The 22,909-nt window shown below is 39.4% G+C and overlaps 1 protein-coding gene across 2 annotated transcripts in view; it reads right to left on the reverse strand.

The window, feature by feature from the left end:
• Positions 1 to 22,909, reverse strand: part of ksr2 (kinase suppressor of ras 2) — a 164,920-nt gene that overhangs the window by 82,908 nt on the left and 59,103 nt on the right. For both annotated transcript variants that reach the window (XM_036598989.1, XM_036598988.1), the window contains exon 6: positions 841 to 1,019. In XM_036598989.1, coding sequence (XP_036454882.1) covers positions 841 to 1,019 — 179 coding nt within the window. The remainder of the gene's footprint in view (positions 1 to 840; positions 1,020 to 22,909) is intronic.

The raw sequence follows: 22,909 nt of genomic DNA on the forward strand, positions 1-22,909 counted from the left end.
GTAAAAATTAGATTTTTTGCCAAATTATTAAGGTAAAAGGCAATTGCATCATTGAGGTAATCAATGAAGATTTCCTGCATTTCAAGCTGGTCTAAGCTGGTTTAGGCTGTTCTGGTGCTGGTTTAGCTGACCAGCGTATCAGTTTCCAAAACACAACATATGCTGGTTTTGCTGGTGATCTGTACAGTAGCTTCCACTGCTGCTGACCAGCACACCAGCATCCAAAACACAACATATGTAGGTTTTGCTGTTTTGCTATGCTGTTTTCTCTAGCAGGGTTCTCACTGATAACTGATTTACATAACTGATTTTATGATGGCATAACATAACATCACTGTCATTTTTCATTTTTTGACATAGCTGAAAAATACTAGCTGCCTTTACATTGTGTAGAAATTTCACAATGAATAAATCAGTAGAAATGCTCTACAACGACTTTACTATTTTCACATTAACTTACAAATGTTTTATTTCCTGTAGTGTTTTGAAGATACAGGGTTTTGGCCTCATAGAGACAATACGCATGTTTCATTTAACAAGGTGAATTCCCGCTGCTTCATGCTTGTGAATGGATATTTTTCATATCATTTTCTCTATAAAAATTAAACTTTTGCTTCAGCAAGGTCACCAAGTTCACACACAATGGAGCACACATCAGCCCCACATCGTACCGTGAGGCGCAGTGGCTCCATACACTACAAAGTTTACTGCTATATTCTGAGTAATAAACATATCAGACCCCTGTCATTTGAAATTAATGCAAAAATATAGATAGTTGTCTTTTACAAAGCATCTACACAACTGTAAGCAGCAGATGAAAGCTGAATGGTGGTTACGTACTGGCTGTGGGTGCCTCAACAGCATGGACAGGGGGCGTGGAGGGCACCAGGCTGGGGAAGAAGAAAGAGCGGAGCGAGTGATCCGAGTGCAGAGGAGAGCGCTGAGTTGGCAGGTTCTCACAACTTCCTGCTACACTGCTGTGGATCTTCAGGTTCAGAGGCTTGGCCTTCTTCCGTGCTCTGTAGGGAAACAGAGAGAGAAAGGAAGAAATAAAATAAATGAAGACACTAAGAAAAAGTGATGGGTGAGTGAATCCTTGGCCTTTCTAATTCCACAAGGAAGGTTTAAACAGGAATGAAAACATTAAATCTTCACACTGATATAAAGCTGACCATATAGCATTTATATCCCGAGCCCTGACTGTCTGCTGGACTATGGCTGGAATTCTGATGCATGTTTTTTCTGCTTAGACCTATGTATAGGAAATGACCATTTAAGCATTATTATGTCCTTCTATCCTATACATCTTGATATTAAACATATTCCACTTTTTAAATAAGTACGTCTACGAGCATCAGTCACTGCTGGAGTTTGGTAAATATTACAGTCATTCACACTGTCACTAGCAGCTGTTGAGCAGTGGATCAACTTGATAGGAGCAACAGGCCTATAGACCACAGCACTGTCTGATGCAGCTGACCAATGGAGGTGCACTGTAGGTGGGGCTAGCTGACTGCTATGCTAAAGGCCTACCCCAGGCTAAAGGCTATGGTGATCATTTTTGTTACCCCAAGAGACCAGCATCTCTTTAAAGTTTCTGCAATAACTACCTAGATTAACATTAACTCAGACTATGACTGACTACACAGCAGTAGATGAAGGATTGTTGAAAGATGCCTTACTCAGTCATTCACCTAAATGGCTGCCGTTAGCTTGTCTTGCATATGTATGATGCGTTATTTTATCTTACTTGTGGCATGCTGGTGAAACTAATACCTTAGGAATAATTCCAAATCAGTAAAGTAATTTGTGTAATTTGTAGATTTTTTTTATTAACCCTTGCCCCTCCCACAATTGCTGGTCCCCAACAGACACGTTCAATAATTTAAACATTTAGTTGGACGAAAAATCGATGAAATATCAAATTTACAAAATTTTCCACTTACTCCAAATTTAATCAGCTAGAAACATGTTCGGTGTCTGATATTCTGAGTTTTACATAGGAGTTTAAGGATGATGACTTACGCATGCAGTTGATATTATGCTTATTTGTGGGGTTCATATAAAAATAAAATATATAATGACACTGTCAATATGCTCTAAAATATAAACAGAATATATTATAATACATTTTCATGTGACTTTTTTGTATGAGGATATAAACTTCCATTACTTCCATTAGCTACATTATCCTTGTAGCTCCAGTGCAAATGTACCAAATGTATCTTGGCTGATCAACTACATCTGGGCTAAGGGGGAAAACTGTCTTAATCACTTCCATCTAGTCCTTGTGTTTCTGCTACGCTCAGCCCAAAATATGTCTCCAAATAAACACACTAAGACCAGAAAGCCACAGCAGGTAGGAAAGGTGACCAGAGAAAGTAATTCACACCAAAATAACACATAGCTGGAACATAACGTCCACCGCTTATAATGAGGTCTAGAACCTTTCACACTTCATCCACAACCTTTAGTAGCCATTCTCAAGAGTTGGTCAAGAACCATTCACACACATGAGGGCTGATGTGGCCCTGCTGAGAGACACCAGCTGAAAACACACACACACACACACACACACAAGCACACACACAAACACACACCCGTCGCACCGTTAATAAGCCGTGTAGCTTGCAGCATCTCAGTAAGAAGCTCATTTAGATGCTATAGTGCTGTTGATGCCTGAGGGATGCCATTCTGCCAACGGAGTCTCACAATCAGACGTTTTAAACCTCGGTCCAAATGCATAGAATAAAGCAAACGAGCTACAGGTTATCAACGTTCCCCTCCAAAGGCTTTGTCAGCAATTTAGATAAAACCATATTATGCCATTCAAATCAAATTAGATCCTTTCGTCTTCCTGGATATAAACAAGCTGACAATGAAAGCGGACCCGAGGCAGACCCCTGCTGAACTCCTCCCTGCCTACGCGCCTTTCTCTCTTTCTTTCTCTCTGTCATTGTCACTCACTCGCACATTCTCCCTCTCACACATAGTTTGCAGCATGAAGGTACATATAAACACACATTTAAGTCCTTTTCAGACAAATATACAAATACACAGATAGGAAACTGACATAACCGCTTTCAAATATGATCCATAATGAGAGTAAAACCATTCTGAAAACGTGGCACAACTCAAAAAGACAAGCCACAGAGAAAAAGGCTTGCCTTTGGCTAGATTAAAATGGCTGTCCGAGCTTATTGGCATGAATGTTAGCCAGGATAACTGCTAAGTGGAAGGATTTAAATCTATGTTCACTGTGATAATTAATTAGAGTGTCTCCAACATCAACTGTAAAGAGCTGAGTGAAAGTAGGACTCATGTATTGGTTTTTAAAACAGTCGTTCATAATTTTAATCAGTTTAACGTCAAGTTGTTCAAAAACAGAGATAGTTTCAGGTCTTCTAAATTACATTAACCATGATTGGCTGCTTCTTTCTAAATAAAAAACTGAAAATGACTACTGGATTTTCCTTTGTATGTTCCAGTTGGTACAGATTTGTGTGACATTTAGAGAGTAACTAGAAGTAAAGTACACTTGAATTATAATGAAGTCAGAGCTAATTGGCATGAATTTTAGCCAGAATAACTGCTAAGTGGAAGGATTTAAATCTATGTTCACTATGATAATTAAATAAGTCTCTCCAATGTCAAATCTAAAGAGCTGACTGAAAGTAGGGCTCAAGTTGGCTGATAAAATCGCCTGCTTTTCATACCACATGAATTTATTGGTAAAAATATATATCGCTGGTAAATCTCTCATACATATAAACAACTTCTTATATGTAGTAACAAACACTCAAATACAAAAAGCACCCATCAGAAACCCACGATATAAGCTTATGCTGTTCTACAGACCTTCAAATATAGATTTTAAAATTGCGAATATTACTACTCTGACAGGATCCAGCACTGAGCGAGTCACAGAACTTAGGTACCTTGGCATTTGGCTGGATGAAAAGCTTACGTTTAAATCTCATATTAATAAACTAGTCAGTAAATGCAGACAGAGGCTCGGATTCCTATATCAAAATAAATCCTGTCTGTCTATGCAAACCAGAAAAAGAGTCGTGGAGACAACCGTACTATCAGTACTGGACTATGATGATATAGTCTATAAACATGCATCCACCAGTACCCTCAAACCACTGGAGTCAGTCTATCACTCTGCTTTGCGATTCGTTACTGGCGACTCTTATAACACTCATCACTGCAGACTGGATGATAAAGCTGGTTGGTCCTCACTAGCAGCACGAAGGGAATCACACTGGCTTATTTTTATTTATAAATCACTCTCCAGCTATATGCCATCTTATATCTCATCTATGATATCTATAAATAACAATAATTATCAGACCCGCCTTAGAGACTGGATCATCTGTCAGGTACCGAGAGTTTTACTGAGCTACTGGTATTGTTTTACTGTCCTGTGTTGACCACATGGGGATGGGATCCTTTTTTTGAGTCTTGGTTCCTCTCAAAGTTTGTTCCTCTTGCTCTTGGGGAATTTTCCTTCCCACTCTCTCACCGTTGCCTATGGCTTGCTCATGGGGGCTTGGACCTGGATTTTTCTGTAAAGCTGCATTGTGACAACACCTGTTGTTAAAAAGCACTACATAAATAAACTTTGACTTGACTTGACTTGACTCTCACCCTTGGCTTGCTCTTTGGGGCTTGGATTTTTTGTAAGGCTCCATTGAGACAATGCAAACGAGCTATATAAATAATGATCAGATATCAGCTGATATCAGTTTTTAGCTCCTTAAAATCAGTATTCAAATTGGTCCTAATAAACAGAAAAAGCTCAAAAGCTACAAAGTGCTTTCCTGCAGGAGAGAATAAGAATATAAGAGCCTCATTGTTTCACTATGTGAGTCACATGACCTCAGAATCACTCCATTATTTCTTCTTATGATCCATTACACCATTACACAACCCCATCCTCTGGCCTTTCACAGTGCCACACAGTGCCAATCAAACATCTGTCGCCATGGAAACCCATAAAAAATATAAGAAGGAGAACCACATGGGTTAATGTATTTTGGGCCCGAGGTACTAAGCCCTCTGCGCCAGTTCCAGTCGCAAATTGGACGTGTTATATACGAAATGGGCACGAGCCTCAGTGTGCATTTTATGAGCCACATACATAGAAAAATGCAAAATGCGCTTCTCTCTCTTACACATGCATTAGAGGCAGGGCCATGCAAAGCGGAGGGGCCTGCAGAAAATGGGTGGAGATAGCAGATGCATATTCTACTTGTTTTTTCTCTGCCTTTTAAAATCAGGCATTGAAGCGCCATCTCAAAGATGTGTTATTGGGACCTTTAACAACAGCAGTAGACACAGATGCTAGATGGAGGACTGAGCCTAAAACATATACTGTAAGGATGCAACACCATGTGAACTCGAACACCCATGTGTCAAACACAAGGCCTGCAGGCCAAGTCAGGCCAGTGATATTGTCCTATTCTGCCTGCAAAATCATTTTATTTTTCTATTCTTATTCCGTTTCACCCTGAGATACACTACAGTCCCCAGCATGCACTGCAACATAGTGCACGTTCTGACCCCCTTTCCCCCAACAATCATCTATGGGCCAGCGGTTACACAAAAAGAAAAGATGCCTGGTGTCTAGTTTAAGCAAAAAGGCAGTTTTAAAGAAACTACCTATTTTTTTTATTTTGAACTATTTTGAATAAGTTTTCAATGCCTATTTTGCTGTTGCAGTTTTGGCATATTTTGAATAAACAATGGCAAAATGTTAAGTAAAAATGAAATGAAAACACAGCTGGCCCACAGACTTGCTGAGATTTTTTTAATATTGCCCTTTAAGTGGTTGAGTTTGACACCCCTCCTCTAACATATGTAAATATGTGAAAAACGTGGTGCAAAATATGCCGTGACGCAGCCAATCATGCACTCACATTCCATGTTATTGTTTTACAAATCAGATTTTTTTGAGTTAGAGCTGAATAACACCCCTGTAGAATGTATTGGTGTGAAACAATTTCATTTATTAAGACCGCGCTCTCTTTGGCACTGAACTTTTCTCATTTTTCTGCTTCTTTTAACGAGCGTGCAGTTAGTAGGTGGTCCTCTCCACACCCTTAGTAAATCAAATGTTCATTGCGATCGCATCAAGGCACAATTTGGGCTGCTCCTACATCTGGCCCTATATGTCTTAAAGCTTTAGGCTTTAGGTCTTAAAGCTTTAGGCTGCTGATCCAATGTGAATCTGAAGTCAGGTAGCATTAATAGGGACTTTGTCCTTCCTCTGCTGCAGTAACAGCCTTTACTCTTTTGGGAAGGCTTTACATTAGATGTTGGAAAAATTCATCTGAGGATTTCACTGCATTTGATTGCAGGTTTACTAAGAGAGGCACTAATTACTGACAGTCTACTGGCACACTGTGCGAGTGGGGGCGGCCAATTTAGCAAGTTATATACTACGAATTTTCCAGAATGATTTTGGTTCAAATTGTGTCTCATTAGGTCGAAATAATGACTTGTTTCCACCAGATTTGGACTCAAAATAATGAATAAAGTAAAAAAAAAAGAGTAGTTATTACTTGTTGAGAAGGTCTGTGATTATTTCTGCATGTAATTAAAAACTACATGAGAAAATAAGACATTATTTCAAGAAAATGAGTAATTATTTTGACTTTCTGTTTTGAAAAATTCATTTTCGGCTGGTGGCATGAGCTAAACTTGAGTTCTACTCCGAGTGCATTTGGAAACCGTGTGATACAGTAAAATCTCTGTTTAGTTCCCCCGAGCACAGCCAATTTATTAAGGAGCTGTATGATTCTGAGCTTGTGGAAAGCTTTTCACAGGTGTTAAACAACACACAGCCGGTATTTACTTAAAAGGGAAACTTAAATGCATATGCAATTGGTAAAAGAAAGAAACAGCAACAAAAATCAACAACTACAATGAAAAAAATCATGAAAATCATGACAATGACTTTTAAAAGCCAGAATGACTTTTGTGAGAGTAAGAAACATCAAAAAATCTGCCACACAGTGTATATAAATTGTACAAGCTGCAAAAACATCACATGATGCAAACTGCAAGGATGAGTAATTTTAATTTCAAAGGAACTTTACTTTAAAAGATGCTTGAAGGAGCACAACAGCAACCTATCAAGCAGCCTCTGTCCTCTGTGACGGCACATGTTGTTTTTTCCAGCATGTTTTGTTCCTTTTTTGTGTGTGTGTGAAAGAGAGAGGGAGAGAGACACACAGTCAGAGTGGACAACGAACATTTCTCTCTGTCCACAGAATACATTAGCGTGTGAACACAGCGCACACTGACAGCAGAGAGAGAGAGAGAGAGAGTGAGAGAGAGAGAGAGAGAGAGAGAGTGGCGCACTGGAGCCTTTAAAACACACCTCAAACCTTGAAGAGTGCAGGAGCCAAAACACGCTGTCACTGCCAAACTTGTTTTTATTTTGCTGTTTTCTCTCTCCCTCCCCCCCTTCTCTCTCTATGCATCCATCCATCACTTTCTTTCTTTCTTTCTTTTTTTCTCTCTTTCTTTCTTTCTTTCTCTCACTCTCACTTTGTCTTGTTTCTCTCTCTCAATTTATTTCTCTCTCTCTCTTGATTTCTCACTCTCATTCTCTCTGACTCTTTCTCTATGCATCCATCTCTCTCAGCAGTGATCACTCTACTGGATCATTACAGTGACAGACAGACTGAGTGATTTACAGCAGAGAGTGATCAGACTCTGATAAAGTCAACACTGGCATCTTTAGAACCGCCTTACTTTCTGACAGAGGTCTGTTATTAATGCTCATGTTGCAAAGCCATTAACCTGTAGAAGCCGAGAGTTATTACTTTTATTTAATGCAGTTAAATGTAATTTTATATTTTTGCTACATAGCTACATACTAAATTACATTTAGGTTCTATTTATATTCTGTATCAAATCTCAAGCAGCACTGCTGTGCCTGATCCACTCAGACCAGCGCAACACACACTAACACACCACCAACACGCCAGTGTTACTGCAGTGCTGAGAATGATCCATCACATGCTCTGTGAGGGTCCATGGGGGTCCTGACCACTGAAGAACAGGGTAAAAGGGGGCTAACAAAGTATACAGAGAAACAGATGGACTGCAGTCTGTAACTGTAGAACTACAAAGTGCTCCTATATAGTAAGTGGAGCTGATAAAATGGACAATGAGCGTAGAAACAAGGAGGTGGTCCTAATGTTATGCTTGATCGGTGTGTGTGTATATATATATATATATATATATATTTTATTTTATTTTTTTTTCCCTTCTCCAAAACGTTAACTTTACAGGAGAAGGAAAAAACCTACTTTACTTGCGATGTAAGTCAATAGAAACAGACTTTTTTCCAAGCAATTCTGGGCCATTTCATCTAGTCATGAAATTCACACACAACGGAAAGGCTAACAGGTATTTTCAAATTATGTCAAAAACTGAAAAATTACAAAAATGGAGATACGAGGTTTTGTTCCGACAGCAGCGAAATATACCCTTCATTTATTTCACTTCCAGTGAAACAGCCTCTAAGCACAAGGTATTCATTTTTCAGGTGATACTAGTATAAACCTAATTCCAAAAAGTTGGGACAGTAAGTGAATTGCTACTAAAAAAAATAAACTGTGATTAATGATTAGTAAATTCTGTTTGACCTGTATTATAATTGAAAATTTTACTGCAACATGTTCCAAAAAAGTTGTGACAGGAGCATGTTTACCACTGTGTTACATCACCTTTCCTTTAAACAGCACTTATCAATCGTTTGGATGCTAAAAACACCAATTGACCCAGTTTTTGTGTTTGACGTCAGAGTTGAAATGGACAATAAAGAAGAACATTTAAAAATACTATCAAAAAGGAGGACAAATGATAGCACACACATCTCTGCACTACATCAAATTAAACAGAACTAATTATGTTCTATTTGTAATGAAACATGCAGTTGGTCAGTGTTCTAGAAGTGCTGTCCATATGCTCAGAAAAGCATACTGTGCCACACTGTGGTGTAATTTATAACAATAACCATAAATATCAGCATGTTCCCAGGCCTATTTACAGTGTGTGAGTAACCATAGAGGCAAAAGTGCAAAAGACTAGCGACCGCAGCTTTCTTCTTATTACAGGCACTAAAGAGCCGCTGCTCTTTTTTCAGTAAATCGTGACAGTGATTAAAAATCTGCCCCGATATCACAGTGACAACCGCTGATCTACGAAGTCTGTCATGACAACCTAATGTTGGGAAAAAAATCAATTATGTTAATTGATCGTGTCTACAATTATCCCTCTCTGCATATCAGTGTGGGTTCAGGTCAGGTCTCGAAGTCGCAGGTACAGGTCAGGGTCAGGCTTCAGTGTCACGCCTGTGCAGACCTCTAACACACATGCAGCAGCCTTTCTCCTCATCCCCATCACGACACATGTGCTATAGCGTGAGGCTGGTCATGCTCTGGGCTAATAGGGAACAGTAGAACAGGTCCGGCTTCATTAAGCGTTCCCTCAACTCATTATCCTTACCTCTGGAACACACACACACAGCGCAGGAGTGTGTCGGGAGGTGTGAGAGAAGAGTAGGGGGTGAGTTCTGCTCGCTCGCTTAACAAGGATTTATCTGTCTATTACTCTACATCATCACCCCAGCCTCACTGCTAATGTTTATGCTACCGAAAGAAAGCGCGAGAGAGAAAGCGAGCTTATGTGTGAATGAATGTGTGTGTGCGTATTTCTAAGATCAAAAGCATCTCTGCTTTCACAGAGTGGAAATAATGTTATTGAATTATTGAATGTGATCCATACATTTTGTCCACTCATACAGCTATAGCAAAAATCACTGCTTTTTAAATGAAAAAAATCTTCTTTAGGGTCAAATTAACGCAAATAAGACAAATGCAATTAATCATAATTAACTACCCAAACAATAAGATTAGTGGTATAGTTAAGCTATAGCTATAAAGCTATAAACTATAGGTAAAGCCTCTTTTTCTCCTTTAACTGCGAGTGTCTGAATACTTCTGGCACGTTACATATGCCTGTACCACATTCCAAAAAAGTTCTGACAAGAGCATGTTTACCACTGTTTTACTTAATAATCACATGGGGACTGAAGACACCAACCGATCCAGTTTTGAAAGCAGACATTTTTGCCATACTGTGCTCCTGTATGGGACCTTGGTTGCTCATATTTTGTATTTTTTAAAATACACCACATGTATTCAATAGGAGACAGGCAGGCCAGTCTAGCACCCACAATCTCTCACTATGCAGCCATGCATTGTAACGGGGGCAGAATGTTTTTTGGGAATGTGTTTTTTGTTGAAATAAGCCTGGATGTCCATGAAAAAGACGGCATCTAGAAGGCAGCATATGCTGCTCCAAAATGTGTTCAGTGTTAATGGTGCCTTCACAGATGTGTAAGTTCTTCACTAATACTCTTTTGAACTTTACACTGGTAAGAACTTAGATCAGGGGTGCACAACTCCAGTCCTGGAGAGCCAGTGTCCAGCATAGATTACTGATTTACCTGCGTAACCCCTTAAATAACCAGGGCTTGCCGGCAGGCTCAACATTTTATCACACAATTCTATAACCTAAGAAGAGCACAACCACTTTGAATTGAAGTCCCTGTAGTTACCGAATAGCAAGTCTTAGTATGTAATAAGCCCGGGTTTGTAAGGGGTTAAACACACCTGATTTAACTCCTCTGTTAATTGCCAGGTTTAGTTAGTGTGTTTGAGTGGGAGATCTACCGAACTGTGCTGGACACCAGCCCTCCAGGACTGGAGTTGTGCACCCCTGATCTAGGTTCTTACCAGTGTAAAGTTCAAAAGAGTATTAGTGAAGAACTTACACATCTGTGAAGGCACCATTAACACTGAACACATTTTGGAGCAGCCTATGCTGCCTTCTAGATGCCATCTTTTTCATGGACGTCCAGGCTTATTCAGATGATGTCCAGATGATTCAGAAGAACATTCGTGAGGTCAGACTGACGTTGGACGAGAGGGCCAGGCTCGCATTCTCCATTCTAATGCATCCCAAAGGTGTTCGATGGGGTTGAGCTCTGTGTGGGCCAGACAAGTTACTTCACACCAAACTCAGCATATGGACCTTGCTTTGTGCACTGTGGCACAGTCATGCTGGAACAGGAAAGGGCCTTCCCCTGAAAAACAACAAGCATCATCCCTCCTCCACCAAACTTTTTCAGTTGGCACAATGCAGTCAGGCAGGTAATGTTCTTCTGGCATTCAACAACCCAGACTTGACCATCAGACTGCCAGATAGAGAGGCGTGATTGGGCACTCCACAGAATATGTTTCCACTGCTCTAGTGGTGCACTTAATCTGACGCTTGGCATTGTGCTTGGTGATGTAAGGCTTGCATACAGCCATAGAAACCCATGCCATGAAGCTCTCGGCACACAGTGTTTGTGCTGATGTTAATGCTAGAGGAGGTTTAAACTCTGCAGTTATTGAGTCAGCAGTGTTGGCGACTTTTATGCACTATGCACCTCAGTACTCAGTGACCTGCTCTGTAACTTTACATGATCTGCCTCATGTCTGAGTTGCTGTGGTTCCTAAATGCTTCCACTTTTCAATAATACCACTCACAACAGATCAAGGAATATCTAGGAGGGAAGAAATTTCGCAAAACTGACCTGTTGTAATGGTGGCATCCTATTACAGTCCCACACTCGAATTCAGTGGCTGTGTTTACATGCAAAGATTTTTGCCAATCCGATTGAATACATTCCGATTACAGATTTAGACTGAGGTGTTTATATGCTCACTCTACTCAACAATCTGATAGAAAATCTTCGTTTACATGCACACTGCAAGCAATCTGATCCAAAATGATGCTCATGCGCATTGTACCACTTAGAGCAAATGTTACCATGACGGCGAACATCACATGCGTCCAGTCAGAGTGAGATGAGCAGCAGTGAGCAGTGCTTGAGTTTTTAATTGCTTTAAAAATAATGTCAGACTCAGAAAAAGTACCCCACATGTACTTATTAAGGAAGCGGCGAGAGGAAGACGTCGTGTTCTGCGACACATAAGTTGGACGCCCATCCCACCGCCGTCTCCTCTGCAGACCAGTTTCTGCTCCCACCATGCTGAACGTTATAAACTTCCGCTATGACGCGATGTATATGCGCAGAACGTACTTAAACTTTCCGATTGGGAATGTAATCAGATACAGGCATTTACATGGATATTATTCTCCTATTTAACAGATTATTTACAGGATTACCCACCTCGTTCATTCGGATAGAAATTGTATTGCTAGGTGCTTGATTTTATACACTTGTGGCAACGAGACTGAATGAAACACCTGAACTCGTGTGTCCCAATACTTTTGTCCACATAGTGTATACACATCTCAACACATGAGAAATACTTTTCATTCAGTCAGACTGTGTGGTTGGAACTGTGGTATAACACCTACTCTCACACCATTCAAAATATCACACTCACAGTATAACAGTATTAGGCAGCTCGAGTCTGACACAATTGGATGTGTGTGAGAGGTGCATGGCAATGTTAATCTGGCCTTTTTTTCCCTCCACTAATGACCAGTGAGGTTAAAGAAATGTCAGTACACACACACACATACACAACACTGAAGCACACACACACCTGAATTAGCCCAGTGCAGCCGATCCCCTCTCTCCAGTCCATCCATTATAATGAGCCGTCCAACCTGGGCCTCTCTCAGATTGGCAGCGTGATGATGAATTTATATGGGTGTTTAAAAGTGACGGGGACTGTCGCGCATAATTGATTTATTAAGGCTCAGGCCGACTGAAACGGGATGAGAAACGGACACACAGTCGCCAGCGGGACCTGAACGACCACCTGGAGGGCTTTTAACCGTCCCGTTTACCGTTGTGTGTCTGACGTCTGTCTGTTTGCATCCTAATGAGATGCATGGAGAGGGACTTCAATCTGACATCTCTGAGTTATTAGCTGTACAGTGTTTGTTTTTGTTCAGGTGTTCAATCACTCAGTTGTTGTTGTTGAATTTCACGCCTTGCACACTTACATATTCTTTTTTAACCTCACAACTCCCATATTCTTTTGTCTGTCACACATTTGCACATACTCATACATGTAAGGAACGCAGAGACAATCACATACACAATATGCTGTGACAGGACGTAGCGACATACACGATGCATAGAAAACTAAACATCTTGTGTGCACACCCCACCAAAGTACCTATATGTACTAGTAATCTGTCCCCTATGTATTACACATGTAACACTGTGCAAAGATCACGCTTCATTTATTTAACCTCTTATGCTCGTGGGTATTTTTTTGTTTGTCCATCTGAATTTACATGCCCAAATCGTAAGGCAAATTATTGCATGAAATAAATGTAAATTGTTGGGGGGGGGGGTTGTAAAAGTTCCCCTCAAATTAACAGAAAATGTGTTTTATGATCATAAACATGATGCTATATGCTTACATTTTACTGCTGAAAGCCAAAAACCTTAGATGCTTTTTATATTTTTTTTTTATAAACATAACAGTGCATATGAAGAGACACCATCTGAGATCCAGTTTATAGCTCAGATTTGTGGAAAAATGGGTCAACTTTCAGTAGAAAAAAAATTTGTGAGTTCAGCTCCTTTTATTGAAAAGTTTTAAAATTACATTGCCCATCTATTTGGAAAGAACACAGTTACCGCTCTCATATGACACCCACTTTGGTGGTTCCAAGGAGTTAAAAAGGTTAATTTACATTAAATAAATGGAAGTACAATTATCCATTTTTGAGCATGAGGAAAAAAGCAGAAAATATGTTTAACAGAAAACTGCAAAAAACTCTCTAGCGCTAAGTATAATATTGAGTCGTTCTGTATGTCCATCCTTTGCCTTTATTACAGCTTCATTCTTTTCAGAAGGCTTGCTTTAACTTTTCCAAAGAAATCTGCAGGCATATTTTTCCACACTTTTAAAGTTCAGTCTAAGAAGTTGGTTGCATTTTCTGCTTCTCACGATCAAAGAACTCTGAAAAATGAATAAGCTGTACTTATTGGTTTTAAAATGTGTTTTAAAAGCCTTTTGGACAACAGTGTATATATTTATGTACATTTCTGTATATAGTTTAATGTGCATATGGTGATTTTGGATATAGTTACATTCCAGAGAAACACTATCCATATGTTCAGCAGGAGTCAGATCTAAATTTCATAGTAATGTAGGTATATATCTACACAGTTATTGTATATAGTTATATAAGTGTGTGTATATAGTTTTTGCATAGAAAGTTTGAACTCCCCTGGTCAAATTATATGTTTTGTAGATTTACTAAGTGAAAATCAGTAACACATCCTCTACAGAGAACAAACGTAAACATAGCAATTTTCTGCAGATTTTAGAGGACAATTTATCTGCTGACGTTAACAAAACATAAAATATAAAATGTGCTACAGCTTTTGCACAGGCCACATTTTATACTTTATTCATTTTCCAATATGTTAAATTGTGTATTAAAATGTGCAGACGTACATCACTGCTGTCAGAACAAAACCTTGTATCTCCAAAGTGGTTACTTTACTTTTTTTCGCAAGCGCTTCTGGAACATATACATACATACACATATATATATATATATTCTTCCAACAACAGCTATATATATATATATATATATATATATATATATATATATATATATATATATATATATATATATATATATATAAAACAAAAAAAATGTGGGGTCCTGATCATTATTGAATGGTGTAAGGGTGGAGGGGTAAACACAGATGATAATTTTGGAATTTCAAAGTTGGTAAAACTACAAAGCTGATAAACTGGACAATCAGTGACAGAAAGCAGGAGTAACTAATAAAGAGGCCAGTGAATGTACAACATAACTGACAAATATTAGAAAATATTGTGCTATAATTTCTTGCCTATGTCGCCACACTTATCACGTACAGACTCCCAGCCTCGAATGCAGCCTCACAGAGGCATGCACACACACAAACACACACACACACAAACACAAACACACACACGCACACACCCACCCACACAAACACACACGTATCACAGACTGCTGTTTACTGCCTTGGCTATGTATGCCGGAGGCAGGCAGTTACTTCGCTGTGGCTGAGTTCATGAATTCAAACAGTGTCTGTTTGAAAACAGCAGACAGGTTGTAAAAGCCTGAGATTTATTACGGATGTTTATGAACTATGTGAGCTGCCTGGTCTCAAACAAGCTCCCTGCTTCAGGCTACAGAGAAAGTCCACATCATTGGCCATTCTGTGAAAACACTGTAAATAATATGTGCTTAGTAATAATATGTGCTCCGTCTCACAACACACAGACAAACAAAAGATTCAAAATCCAAATGCTCTGCAGATGCGTGGTGCAGCCAGAGGAGCAGAACAGTGAATATTCAAAAGCTCTTTAAATGACAGCACCAGAAAAAGGCTGTGTTATGAAAGAACGTCCAGGTGTTCTTCTGCCAGCTGAGTCTTAAAAGAATATTAGTGGTACTCTCATGGGCCACTAATATCAGAGCGCATGCTACTCTGTGTTTTTTAGTCATTTTACTGTACTGCCTTTCTGACAAACTAGATCTGGATCACCAATTAGACGACCAAGCCGACAACACACTTCCACACCTCAAATCTTAGCAAAGCAATGTAGACTGCAGCAGAATACACGGACCTTAAAACCTACTGCAATAAAACAATAAAAACTGGTTCAACAATGTTGCTCCCATTGAAGCAGTAGGTGCTAATTAACTTCTGAAGGGCCCTTATTATGGAAATCTGAATTTTACTTACGTTTTGAAATAAAAGAGCTTGATATAGTATGTGATTATTATTGACATTTAAAAAACCATTCAGTCCCGAGTCTCCAGTCAATATATTTAAACAAAGCTGTGATATCACCAAACCACTGCATTTACATATATCCAATAATTCAGCTTAAAGCAGTTTAGCTCCATCTGTTTATATTGAAGTTATAAGGAGTGTTTCAGACTGTTTCAGACTGCTTTCTGAATGAGACACAATACAGAGCAGCGAGTCAGAAAAGCTAAGATATATCAGTCTTGGCCTGTTTAATTCTAGCATGGTAAAAACTATAAATGCTGGAAAATGGCCGTACAAAAATTAATTATTAATTTTTGTACACAACACCAAACAAATATTATAAGTGAACAAAGATAAAACACAAAAAAGTAGGATTTGGGCCCTTTTAACCCTTAGAGGTCAAGAGTTATTACATTTGTTTGCTTCGCAATTCAAATGGAATTTCACAATTTTTGGATGAATGACAATCGTATGCAAAAGTTTACACACCCCTGGTCAAATTATATGTTCTGTTCGTTTTCTTCGTGAAATTAACGTCCTCTACATAGAACAAATGCTCTACAAATGCTTAAATATGGCATTTTAGAGCACAATTTCTAGTTATTTGCTGAGTTTAATACACAAAATATATATATAACATAGCATATTAAATGTTACCCTGCGATGGACTGGCGACCTGTCCAGGGTGTTTCCTGCCTTCTGCCTGATGACTGCTGGGATAGGCTCCAGCACCCCCCGCAACCCAGAAGGATAAGGGGCTTAGAAAATGCATGTGTGTGAAACATTAAATGTGCAATAATCTTTGTACAGCACATTTTATGTTATCAAATTTTTATGTTAAACTCAATAAATGAACAGTAGTTATGCATTAAAATGTGCAGAAGTGTGTTATTTGCAGAGGGAATGCTAACTTATTTTCGCTTAAAAAATCTGAAAAACATAATTTGACCAGAGGTGCCAAAACTTTTGCACATGACCATACACAGTTAGTTATGTACAGAATTATATTGCCGTCGATTTACATTCTGTATTGACAGCCTTGAGTCTGCAGTTCTGTTTTCTTTCTGTTTTCAATACAAACAGATGATAAAACACATGGCGAAAAAATTATGCCAAACAAAGCTGCATCCACAACAATAACTTTTCATCAAATTCCAAACATAATTAAACATCTCCTCCTATGCATATGAACAGAAATGTGGCCTCAATTTAAAGTCATTCAGTATCTGCATTTTTCCAGTTTCTCTTTTTGTTTCAATGAGATACTAGTGAGAAATAATTAATATCCAGTTATGAGAACTAATAATCCAAATAAACTTCCAAGGGTAAAAGATTTGCTCATTCTGATAAGACATTTGCCAAAAAGCAGAGATGATTGAAAGCTGTTAACCATAAGGTTCAGACAGGAGCTCTTATTTGGCATTTCTATGCAGACTTTTTGTTTGCTGGCCAAAAATATGAGCGTGAAATTAAAGTCTGAAATTAAAATGCTGATTAGGTGTTAAACATTTATAATCCGGCAAACAGGAGGAAAAAAGTAAACAGGCTCTTTTAAATTATGTTGTACCAGTGGCTCCCTCTATGAGGACAATAGTGATGTTCCATCTGTGGTGTAGCCAGAATGATAAAATATTTATAAATTTTTAAATTACAGCACCTAAAAAAGCTGCACTTCTGAAAGAATATTCAGGTGAGTCATAACCGAGTATGAGTGGTAATCTCGCATCCTGGGCCTCCTGTATCTGCTGGACTGCACCACTCTGTGTCCTGTATTGTTACTGTACTGCCAGAATTCCAGCTCAAAACTCATTAAAAGATGCTTGAACTGAGGCTGCACACCTCATCAACAGTAATCTGGCTCTCAGTCATAACACAGCAATTATCTCCTCATTTCCTGCAAGGTGATGAGAATCCAAACCCAGCCTGCTCATATTCTTTAAGAACAGCACAGAAAAAGTTTACACAGTTCTCCCCTTAGTCTAAATGTAGTTGATTAGTCAAGTTTTCCTTCTTTAGTTTCGCACTGGAGCTGTGAAGCTAATCTAGCTAATGAGTAATGGAGGCTAATATGCTGATACACCACCAGTTAGCATCATGCTATTGTGATTGCATATTTCCAATTAGAAATGCACAGAGATACAGGTATAACAGTTAAAAACGTATTTCTTTACTTTAGCATTTAACTAGTTTTTATTGTTTCCTTTGTTTTTACTGGAATATTACTATTACTTTTATGTTCTTGTTAATTGTAATTTTTTCATTGTATTTACTAATATATCCATTTTCTGCCATTTATTGTTTGTTTATTATATTTTGTTATCATTCTCGATTATCTTTTCTTCCTCTGTTGTTTTTACTTTGTACTGTGAAGCACTTTGAGCTGCATTTTTAATGTATGAAAGGTGCTATATATATATATATATATATAAACATTATTATTATTAATGTTCAGTTTCAAATTTTAACCTCTTAAACTGCAGGCTTCTTATTCAGTTGTTAATCTTGTGACTCTAAAGTACAAGTTAGGAGGGGCTGCTTTGCTTATGCTTTATTAATAAGACAAACACCTTTTAATCATGGTAAAATCCCTTTAACATATAGTCTTAAGTAGCTTATTGGTTTCATGAAATGATGGCAAATACATGATAAGACACATCAATGCTCAAAAGTGAATGATCTTTTTTATATTTTCTGTAAGTACTGTGAATTTTTCAATAATGACTATGAAACAAACATGTACATTATGTGAGAGTGAGAAAATGAAGTGGTGCCACATACAGGCCTTAGTACCTTAACAGATTTCTAAAACTGAGAGCATCACAAACTTAACGTCAGTTTGTCACAGAATTTCTTGTTATTTTGTCACTAAGCGACAGGGCAAAGAGAGAGTATAACACACATAACAAGTTTGGGCTATGAATAAGAACTCAAACTTCCAGATGTCCTCCAAAAATCACACGACTCTTACTGGACCAGACTTGTTTATGGTTTTATGCGCAGCAAAAGTGCAAACTGGGGATTAAAATGGGGCTGAAAAACGGCGATTTCACACTGTGAGCTGGCGAGATGTTTCACAACGAACTGGCAGCTGACTTGAAATTGTAAAGAGAGTGACGTGACGTCTGGATCCAACATTACGAACATGATAACGGCTCTTGTTTGCCTGTGTTTTACACGCAGCTCCTCTGTGTCCACTCTGCTGTTCAGGCGGCGTTCATGCCCGTCTCTTTGCCTTTTTCTCTGTTCCTCTAGCTCTCTGATTGGCTGTTGTCTGAATCACTTGTTGAGTAAATCTCTGGACATCTCACAATGCAGGACTCGTGAACATAAAATCGGAGGGCCTTAACTTAAGAGTTCGATCAGAGGGATAAGATTGACTCATTTCTCCAGTCACACTACCAGATCATCTGCAGTCAGTCGCTTCTGAATGAGCTCCCGACCTGGAAAATCGCTTCAGATTGTGAAAATTTGTCACATGGGGGCAAATCGGGGTTAAAATCTGGCAAAAAATCAAGTATTGTATGCCCAGCCTTAATGGTTTCCATTTAGAGACCACTAGTTTCCTGTAGGACACCTTTAGATCAAATTAGGAAACCATCTGATGTGTCTGGAGTCAGTCCCTGATAAACCTTTAGAATCATTTACACTGAGATATAAACCCACCAGAAAAACATAAAATACCTTCAGTGACTATCGGACACCAGCAGGAACCAACAGATACTTTTAATAGTTTCTACGATTTCTTTTTAGCAGGGAGGTTAAAGGGAAAGTACTGACAGTATGCTAAACCTTAATTCTAAAACATGATGGAAATACACACACACACATCTTCTAAGCCACTTATCCTTCTGGGTTGTGACTAGCTGATCCAGGGGACATGGGAATTGGGGGTGCTGAGGGGGCTGCAGCACCCTCTGATTTCAGGACTGGAACTGTTAAAAATAATACTAATTATAATAATAAAATGTTCTGAACTTTATAATAATTGGGCCTTAGTAGAAACCCATGTGAGCTTGTGTTGGAGCAGTTTGCATTTTAATATTTTTAAAAACCTGCAATTGCCCTGCTTTGTTTAAAAGGAAAGCCATATTTTCAGCACAGTGAGCTGACAGCTGGCCACTTTTGGGGCGTGTCGCTCCGACACATGCAGATTGAGGTGCGAAGACAGAAAGGCTATGCAGAGTTACAGGCCAGTTCTGAGCCGCAAAGCAGCATAGTGTTGTTTTTTATACTTCAAAATAATCATCTATCGTAATAATAATGTTTTATTAAATATTATTTCCCGTTCTGTGTGCATTTTAAGTGTTAAATCACACCGTGTGGCTGCGACACAATTGATTACCGCACCACATATCAACAATCTGATTGGTGGCCGCTCTGTCCATTTGCATAAAGTTTGTCCAGAACATGAGAGCAGAGCGAGGATATGCGTCCCTATGCGACGTCATCGGTCGCGTCGCATATACGCTGCTTATAATTTCAGCACCCCCACCTTAAAACACCTTCCCGCGCCCCTGAGCTGATCTATTCACAGTAATCAGGACTGGCTGGTTCTTTAAGGGTTCTTTAGTAAAGAAAATGGTTCTGAATAGAACCACAAACACACAAAGAACGCTTTGCATGATTACAGGTTTCTTTGCATCGTGAAAGTGTTCTTCAGATTGATGGAGAGAATGTTTTTTCTGGTTCTATATAGAACCTTTTTGAAAAGGGCTATAAAGCACCAAAAAGGGTTCTCCTATTGTTAAGGCTTGACACTGTAATAATAGAAGGACCCTTTTTGGTGCTATATAGAACCCTTTTCAAGAAGGTACTATAAAGAACCAACTACAGCACATTCTCCATCAATCTGAAGAACCATTTAATGATGCAAAGAACCCTTTAATCATGCAAAGCGTTCTTTGAGTGTTCGTGGTTCTATATAGAACTATTTTCTTTACTAAAGAACCCTTAAAGAACCAGCCAGTCCTGATTACTGTGAATAGATCAGCTCAGGGACGCGGGAAGGTGTTTTAAGGTGGGGGTGCTGAAATTATAAGCAGCGTATATGCGACGCGACCGATGACGTCGCATAGGGACGCATATCCTCGCTCTGCTCTCATGTTCTGGACAAACTTTATGCAAATGGACAGAGCGGCCACCAATCAGATTGTTGATATGTGGTGCGGTAATCAATTGTGTCGCAGCCACACGGTGTGATTTAACACTTAAAATGCACACAGAGCGGGAAATAATATTTATTAAAACATTATTATTACGATAGATGATTATTTTGAAGTATAAAAAACAACACTATGCTGCTTTGCGGCTCAGAACTGGCCTGTAACTCTGCATAGCCTTTCTGTCTTCGCACCTCAATCTGCATGTGTCGGAGCGACACGCCCCAAAAGTGGCCAGCTGTCAGCTCACTGTGCTGAAAATATGGCTTTCCTTTTAAACAAAGCAGGGCAATTGCAGGTTTTTAAAAATATTAAAATGCAAACTGCTCCAACACAAGCTCACATGGGTTTCTACTAAGGCCCAATTATTATAAAGTTCAGAACATTTTATTATTATAATTAGTATTATTTTTAACAGTTCCAGTCCTGAAATCAGAGGGTGCTGCAGCCCCCTCAGCACCCCCAATTCCCATGTCCCCTGGATCAGCTAGTCACAATGTATCCACTGCTTCAGACTAGACTGCACGACTGTACTAATCTTAAACAGACTTGCTTATGTGGTGTCTGACACTAAATGCACTGTCATCTATAAAAATGGACAAAAGTACAGACAAAATTAAAGACGGCTGCTGGTGTTTCTAGCCATGCAACATGCCTTTGTCCATTTTTATGGAAAGCAGTGTCATACATTGTGTTGGCCAGTGCAGTCATAGCCTTTGACTATGACTCCTTTAAAGGAAAAGGCAGTTAGAAGTTTCCGTAATAAACTCGGATGGTCGTTGCTGTGTGTCTCCTGACTGTATCCAGAACCTTTCAAAATTAACGGCACAATTTCACCCAGCCTGCTCATTCTCCTCAAAGTCAAAGCAGCCGAGAGTCTTCCTAATAAACCCTAATGTATGTCTCTTGACTTCCCACAACATTTTGAAGTTTTTCAAGCAAAGGCGCTTCCAGAATTAAGAATACAATTTCACCAAACTTAGAGTCAGTTATATATACAGGCACACAATTATGCTGTTATAAGTCATCCTTTTTTGACCTTCTTTGCGTGACTGGGTGCTGTTCTTTGTGCTCGTGACGTGAAGCCGCGTCACTTCAGTCTCTAACAGCGCAGATTCTACCGGATGATCAAGCACAGGACGGCCGCTTGATCTAATTTCAGAAGTTTCTTTTTTTTCAGCAATAAAATATACTCTCATTAAAAGTGCGAGAGGTAGAGGGTGACGGAGGTGGAGAGCGAGAGGGGGAGAGAGTGACAGAGGCAGAGAGGGAGAGTGACAGAGAGAGACAGAGAGGGCGAAAAGAGGAGGCAACAGAGCTAATCAATGCTAACAGTGAGCGAGCGCACTGAGGCAGATGCAAATTTCTCAATTCAAGTAATCCACGGTGGAATCACTCGCTAGGAAAAAGGCAAGACGAGGTGATTCATACCTCTCCTCCCCCATATGCCTCCCAGCCTCCTCCCCTCCTCCTCCTCCTCCTCCTCCTCTTTAGGGTCTCTCTCCATCTCCCTCTTCCAGCCTTCTGATTTATTAGCAAACATCAGATTCAATAAGGGAGCGCTTAACATTTGCCACAGAGGTGGTGAGACAGAGGAAGCCCCACACGTACGCTCTCATTAAGTGCCTCATCCTTTCATAACGCTCTTCACGCAAGTCTCATAAAGTAGCATTAGCGAACGCCACCACCTGCGTGACTGAGTTAGCCTGAGCCACCGCTTCAAACCGTTTTATAACCAGCCGTCGAACCGACCCATCAATGCCATCGCTGTGGCGATGAAGCCTGGGGAGCCATTGGCCTTTCTACTGTACGCACGCATGTTGATGCTGATTAGCATGGCAAACGAGCTTTGTTAATTACCACCAGAGCACAGAGAGGCACTCGGTTTGAAAAGGGCAGAAAG

This window comes from Colossoma macropomum, unplaced genomic scaffold (genome assembly GCF_904425465.1).
Source record: "Colossoma macropomum unplaced genomic scaffold, Colossoma_macropomum, whole genome shotgun sequence".
In the NCBI taxonomy this organism is placed as follows: domain Eukaryota; kingdom Metazoa; phylum Chordata; class Actinopteri; order Characiformes; family Serrasalmidae; genus Colossoma; species Colossoma macropomum.